The following is a 7,558-nucleotide window of genomic DNA, read 5'->3' as shown; positions in this document are numbered from 1 at the left end:
ATGGGGGCAGAAAATGTGTATATTTATACCACTTCATACAGCTAATCAATTTCACACAAAGAGTTCTGTTTTTCTCCAAATATTACCATGATTACAAACCTGACATTGATTTTTTACAACAGTTCAATAATTAAGAAGTTAAGTTACGTAGACTTAGGTTTTAGACACCACATTGCCTGTTTTTGCACTATTTCGCCAACAAAAAATCATTCCAAACACAGCCACAGCACAGTTTTGTGTCTCTGAGCAACATGACGGTGTTTCGTTCCTGAATGAATCAACCGTTTAAACGATTCGGTTCAATCGCAATGACTCACGTATTAACAGTGACTTGCTGCCACCTACTGGTGGCTTTAATTTCACATTCAAAGTATCTTTTATTATATAAATAATTTTAAATATCAGTATTCAACGTTTTATGTTTAATATATCAAAACATTATTTATGCATTTGTAACTGCAGGTTAAATGCATTCATGTCCTGCATTAAACAGTGTGTAAACACATCTAAATGCCACTTCAGATGCAGCTTCCGTGTTGATTTCATTTGCTTGGTAACAGACCAGATGTCTTATTCTAATCGACTGATTAAATGTAAGAATTAGATTCAAAAGATGATGCACACTTTTAGAAAAAATGGCTTTATAAACGGTAAAAACACCCATAAAAGGTAAAAATCAATTCAAACTTATTGAAAAAGATTAATTTCTATCACTATCACACAGAATATGAAGAATATCAAAAACTTTAGGTGTCAGCGGTCCACGATAGTCCTTAAGATACCAGCACAATAACACACTCAGCAAAATATCATCTAATTATCGGTATCGATAAAATCCCAGAAAATAACGAGATATGAAGAGCTCATTTGCAAAACCGATAAACGCCACTTTCAATAAAAAAGAGCTGATTGCCGTGCATTATTCTCCACATACAGCGCGATCTGAACCCTAAACACGTTGTGTCAAAAAAGCCGGTTTTGTCCACTTTCAAGGCATCGCGAGTTCACGTTTTACTGCAGAAGCCGACAAGCGCCTTGTTGTTTTTGAACAGAAGCCGATAAGTCCATTTCAGCGAATCAGCGCGCTGTATTCAGGTCAGGTGACAAGACTACATTCACTGTGAAAAGACGTGCTAGCTGAGAGGAGTTTCTCAAAGCTGACTAAAAGTGATCGAGGATCATTTCGACGACCCTGATGAACCTGTGGTATCTTCTTCAGGGTGAAGAAGGAAAATAAAAGCTGAAAGGTTTTCACGGAAGCTTGCGAAAGCAGCGCGTTACACTGATGAGGGAAAAGCTCCGTGTGTTGCGTGTAATCACATCCATACAGTTTATGATCACAACAACAACGTTTGTCAGGCGTCTACATTATCATCTGAGGAGGTTACAAAGATTAAACAAGTGTTTTTTTAAACACTAAAACATGAAATGTGGAGTTATCTGCTTTTGCTATAAAACTAACTTTTAAAATGTAAAAAAAAACATTCTTTCAATGAACATTAATTTAGTAAATTACCTGTATTTGCTTAAGTTATTATTACTTAATCAAAACAACCCAACTGCATTTTGATTGATATTACTTGAAATGCGCAATAAAAAAAAAAACCGTGATTTCTGAAAAAAAATAAAAATGCAGTTATCGGTTTTTGCAAATGAACTCTTCATATTATTTTTTGTCAATATCGCACACCCCTATTACAAATCTGCTGATTGTCTCCCCTGACTGACTCTTACCGTCCTCGGAGAAGGAGAACTGCAGCAGTGAAGGGATGAGGAAGGACAGGCTGCTCTTGGAGTGGTTGATCTTCCTGCAGCGCTGACTGAACCAGCCCGCTTCAGCCTGATATGCGATCTCGTACAGACAACCGTCTTTCCCCGCCATGAAGACGCGGCCCACATCCGTGGAGGTGATGGCTAGCAGGTAGGTGTTATCCGTGGGGATGGAGTAGAGAGGATCTGGCAACAGCTGCATGGCTCCTGACATGCTGTCATTCAGACCTGCGGCACACAAACGCAGACCGAGAATCAATCCCACTCGTGCAAATGTTGATTCAATCTAGAGCTGTGCAATTAATCACATGCGATTGTCATGAGCATCTCGTCAGTAAAGCCGGTTCCGTGATTGGTAGTGAATCGCATTCGATTATGAACGCAATATTGCCTAGCTTGTCAGTGAACTACGGCTCTGTGTATTAAATGCCGCTCCATCTGAAAGCAGGTGATGACTATTTACTACCAATCACGGAACCGGCTTTACTGACGAGATGCGCATGACAATCGCATGTGATTAATTGCACAGCCCTAATTGAATCACATCCAAACATGACACTCACCTGTATGGGCTTTTGGGAAGCTCAAGCCCAGGATCACGACATCCACCGGTGTGGCCAACACTAACAGGAAGTGGATGTGAGGCTGAAAAATACCTGTAACAAACAAAAGTAGTTGATTGAGGTAGACTCACTTCTCCATTTATTTTTCTTCAACTAGTAATAAAAATATTCTCAAATTGTTTCAAGAATCAGTCACATTTAGTTAGTTTGCTTTCCTCTCCTTAATAATGTTTTTTTTTTTTAAATTAAGGTTTTTAATTATTACTATATATTTTTTTAAATCATAGTCATAATTTATGGCTAATTTATATTGTGTATGTACACACAATATAAAATAAATAAAATTACTTTTTCACATAGTACCAGTCAGGTTCGGACCGCTTTTTTCCCTTAATAAATAAAAATTATTATTTCAAAACAGAATTTTGTATTTACTCATGAAAAATTTAAGGGGGTCTGAATACTTTCCGTACCCACTGTGTATATATATATATATATATATATATATATAAACAAATTTTTGCTTGTTAACTCTCGTGTATTTTTTACTCTTGTTTTTCACATGCAAACTTTTGTGCTGATGCTCTTTAATATTCCCCTGAAAGTGTTTGTACATTTCAGTTTAGGTGTATCATTTCTGTTTATTGAATAAATAAAAAAATCTGTAACTAAGACTACCCATTTCAATACAATATTTGGAATATAAAAACAATCAGTGGTAAAACATCAAATTATGAAAACTAAAAATCTCCAGAAAAAAATATTTCGATGCATTACACACATCTTTGGCTTATGACTGATAAAACATCCGAATAATCAATCCGTAACATTCTCAACTTAGCTTCTGAGAGTGAGCACTAAATAGTGCACAACAGAAAGTCCAACTAACCTGGCTTAGGTTTGACAAGTCCAACTGACAGTATAGTTTCACTGAGCCCGTCAAAATACGCCACATCACTCCTGAAGAAACGAACAAGACAAATCAACATCAATGAACTTCTGAAATACTTAATACCAGAAATATTCAAAGTGCCAACATTCTGCTCATTTACAATTTTATTTTATTTTCGGGGTCTGCTGGAAAACATTCACATGATTTAAAGCTCACACATTTTTCTCACGTCATAAGATCGTTTACATGCACAGACAGCTATATTACATGTAAAATAATTTAAAATAAAAAGCATAATAAGTGCCCTTTAATGACATCCAGTGTGTCGATACTCACCCATCCTCATAATTCCACATAAAAATGTCATTATCGATGGTGAGCCACGCTCTGGAGATTTCAGGGAAAACTCCCATCATGCAATTGCACTGCATATCTGGTAAAAAAGGGGCAATTAAGGCACTGCAAACAACTCAGGGTGCTTTCACACCTGGCCTGTTGTTTCGGAACCTGGTGCATTTCCCCCCTTAGCTCGGTTCGTTTGGGCATATGTGAACACGGTAATCGTGCACGGATCCGCGCCAATCAGTCCGAGATCGCCTGAACGACGTGGTCTGGGCTTGATTGAAAACGAGCTCTGGAGCGTTTCGGTTGTAGTGAGAAAGCAATCCGATCTAACAGACCAACGGACCAGGCTATATCACAATGTATAATAGGTAATTACGCAAGTTCCGTGAAAAGCATCAGCTTTGTTGTTTTGCTAATACTTCAAAATGAACCTGTGAATGTCTGTGGGTGAGCACGTCTTCGCCAGTCAAAATAAAAAAAGCGCACTTTTTCATTTTATATTGCTCTTCTTCCTAGTATGTGCATTTTAAAAATGAATCCTGGACTCCTGCTCAAAATGATAAATAAGGACAGCAAAAAAAATAAAAATAAAAAGCTGTTGTTGACGGATGACAGCCGTGGCAGCTCAGTGGAATCCCGGAAAATAAACCGTGGAACTTTGACCAATGAGAGAACAGTTTACTCGCGCGTGACTTGTATTAACAAATTTGGTCCGTTTAGAAACTTTGCCGTGTGAAAGCGAACCGAACCAAGAATAAAAAGCAACATTGTAATAATTTTTAGATATGAGCCTGTTGCCGATATATCGGTATCGGCGAATACGCCGCCGATATGAATTTTTTTTTACAGAACATATAACGCAGATTTTTTCATTTTATATTGCTCTTCTTCCTAGTATGTGCATTTTAAAAATGAATCCTGGACTCCTGCTCAAAATGATAAATAAGGACAGCAAAAAAAATAAAAATAAAAAGCTGTTGTTGACGGATGACAGCCGTGGCAGCTCAGTGGAATCCCGGAAAATAAACCGTGGAACTTTGACCAATGAGAGAACAGTTTACTCGCGCGTGACTTGTATTAACAAATTTGGTCCGTTTAGAAACTTTGCCGTGTGAAAGCGAACCGAACCAAGAATAAAAAGCAACATTGTAATAATTTTTAGATATGAGCCTGTTGCCGATATATCGGTATCGGCGAATACGCCGCCGATATGAATTTTTTTTTACAGAACATATAACGCAGATAAAATGCTTGAAATGGTGTAATTACTTAGTTTGTCCAGCAGAGCCGCGCGCCATTGTTTGCTACTGGCGACCTGGATGAAACGCTTTTGAAGACACCATAGTGACACCAGTCAACACTTTCACTTCAGTAAGGACTTGTTCAGGCAGCAGCATTCAATCGTGGTCTTACTCGACCGTAAGTGCCCTGCGAAGTGGACTTCACATGAAATTATGCCATGATTCCAGTTCCAAGGGAACTTAAACGTTACATTCAAAGGGCATTAAAGTGCGCGAGACGTTAATTTATTTAGTATTTATTTACAGAGGTATATTATGTCACACTTCTCTAGTAAGTTTCATCTGTGTGTGAAGACAGTAGCGGAAATCCGAGAATGAATGAATGTTTCGAAGTGAAAAACTTTAACGGAATAAAGTTGAATGGAATTGAATTGAAGTTGAATAAACTTAAACTTTACTGTTCAGTGCACTGATGTCAGACTCATTTTGGATAATAAAGTTTGTTAAATTGTTAAAAGCCCTGCCTCCATTACATATCTCTGTCACTGTTTGATCACCACATTTGAGTGATCATTGCAAAAAATGTGTTTGTGTATATATATTCTGTTTATGTCTATACTGTATTCTATATATAGTACCAGTCAAATGTGTGGACACACGAATGGGAAAGTGTCCAAACTTTTGACTGGTACTGTACTATAATATACACACAGAATACCGGCCGATATATCGGTATCGGCCTTTTTTTTACTCCCTAATATCGGTCGGGCTCTAATGAGTTTAATCCCCATTTCGGAACAAAGCAATCAATCTACAGGTGCGAAAGCACCCTTAATGGATTCATTCTACAAGACACTTTCTGTGCAAGATTTATTTTGTGCATCTGTATGGTAGGATACGTCCGAACTGCTCGACGAGCTCCGGAGGCAGAGGAACCCTGCGGATGGCGCTGAGCTCCGGAAGACTCGGCACGCTGATCAGCCCCGGTCCCTGCAGAGGGTAATCCATGTCCGACACGCCCGAGAGCGAAGGCATATCTGCCAAACACCAGACACAAGCACATGAACGTGTTTTAAGCTCAATAAGCATGCCTCAACAACGGCCAGGACAGACAGTATCTCTTACTGTGTGACGGGATATTGAGGAGCTCGGACAGGTCCGGGAAACAGCGATCCTCCTGCAGATGCCGGTCAATCAAGCGGCTGGAGTTTTCCAAAGCCTCCTGAAGAACTGCAGCTGGACTGCTGGAGCCCAGACTGGACGGCATGATCACTGCAAGACTACAAACCACCTGCAGAGAGAAGCACATAAATCTATTATTATTATAATAATAAAAAATTATTTATTTATTGTATAATTTGTGTTAATAAAAATGCAATGTATACATATATATATTGCACGTGTATATATATTTTTTAAATTTTTAAATATTAATATAATTTGATTTTATTATACATTTCTATACACATGTATATATACTTCTACTAATACACACATTAACACGCTTTCGGCACTTTAAGATAAAAATCGAACACAAATGGAGGCACAAAAAAACTATAAATGTATAAAAACATATGCATACTTTCTAAAAACTAAAGCAGGTGTTCAGAGTAAATAATAACTAACGTTAACGTATCGTGAAAGTAACGTTACGTTACTTGAGTCACGTCTTGAACAGTATTATGAAATATTAATTTCTTTATACAGCCAAGTAACTCACCTGTGACTGTAATAACCACATCCAGTTATAGCACACAAACAATGAGCTTTAATTAACCCGATTTGAAAATAAACATGCTGTGATGTTAAATCAAATTTAAATGAATCCGAGATGTTGAGTACGTTAGCTTTAGCCACACAGCTAATTCAAAACACAAGAGCACCCAAAAGACATTAGATATTCTCTAAAGAGCTCTACTTGAGCTCTGATTGAACAGCGATTCGAATAAACTCACCTCTGACTGAAAATGATATTCATAAAAAATATCAGCGGAAAGTGAAAGAGCAAAGCGAGTTTGTGAACTTCAGTGACTCCCGCCAAGCGTGTGAGCGTGTGAGCGTGAAGCGCACCGGAAACACGCGCACATTCCAAAATAAAAGTCACTAGATTCTCCTGCCTGTGTTGTAGAGCCCGACTGAAATGAGCTCGACTATAAAAAATGAATGATAAATTCAGCTAGTCTGTAGTCTAATCCCACATTCAGACTGTCTGCTGTGGGTTGTATCCTTGTAGGGGCTCTCCATAAGGCGTAATGGTTTTTATACTGTATAAACTGTATTTTCTATCGCCCTACACCTAAACCTACCCCTTACAGAAAACTTTCTGCATTTTTAATTTCTCAAAAAAACTCATTCTGTATGATTTATACGCTTGTTTACCCATGGGGACCTCAATTTAGGGGGGACCTCAAATTAAACACACAAACACTCTCTCACACACACACACACACACACACTCTCTCTCACACACACACACACTCACACACTCTCTCTCTCTCTCACACACACACACACACACACACTTACACACACAGATTTAATTGATTTCTTTCTCAAATTGAATTGACTGCTCTAAAATATGAGACACCAATGTTTTAGGAGTTTAAGACACATAATAGAACACGTTTATTCGATAACTGTTTTATTTTCTATTTGGGTTTATGTGTTTATTTTTTAAGATTGACTATTTTTCCAAGGCATTGTTAGTCATAGCTGTGCAAAGATTTGACTTCAAAAACAGTATCATA

The 7,558-nt window shown here is 37.9% G+C and overlaps 1 protein-coding gene across 1 annotated transcript in view; it reads right to left on the bottom strand.

Annotated features, from left to right (window-relative positions):
- nup155 (nucleoporin 155) overlaps nt 1-6,887 on the bottom strand; it is a 33,082-nt gene extending 26,195 nt beyond the window's left edge. The window contains exons 1-7 of the mRNA XM_016245086.1: nt 6,767-6,887; nt 5,937-6,102; nt 5,711-5,848; nt 3,562-3,658; nt 3,223-3,293; nt 2,334-2,426; nt 1,735-1,998 (exon numbers count right to left, since the gene is read on the bottom strand). Of these exons, the coding sequence (XP_016100572.1) occupies nt 1,735-1,998; nt 2,334-2,426; nt 3,223-3,293; nt 3,562-3,658; nt 5,711-5,848; nt 5,937-6,078 (805 nt within the window). The 5' untranslated portion in view covers nt 6,079-6,102; nt 6,767-6,887. The remainder of the gene's footprint in view (nt 1-1,734; nt 1,999-2,333; nt 2,427-3,222; nt 3,294-3,561; nt 3,659-5,710; nt 5,849-5,936; nt 6,103-6,766) is intronic.
- Between the last annotated feature and the right edge of the window lie 671 nt (nt 6,888-7,558).

This window comes from Sinocyclocheilus grahami, unplaced genomic scaffold, assembly GCF_001515645.1.
Source record: "Sinocyclocheilus grahami isolate Dianchi unplaced genomic scaffold, SAMN03320097.WGS_v1.1 scaffold745.1, whole genome shotgun sequence".
Classification (NCBI taxonomy): Eukaryota; Metazoa; Chordata; class Actinopteri; order Cypriniformes; family Cyprinidae; genus Sinocyclocheilus; species Sinocyclocheilus grahami.
The sequence above is the reverse complement of the archived record's forward strand: the minus strand, read 5'-3'. Positions and strand labels throughout refer to the sequence as shown.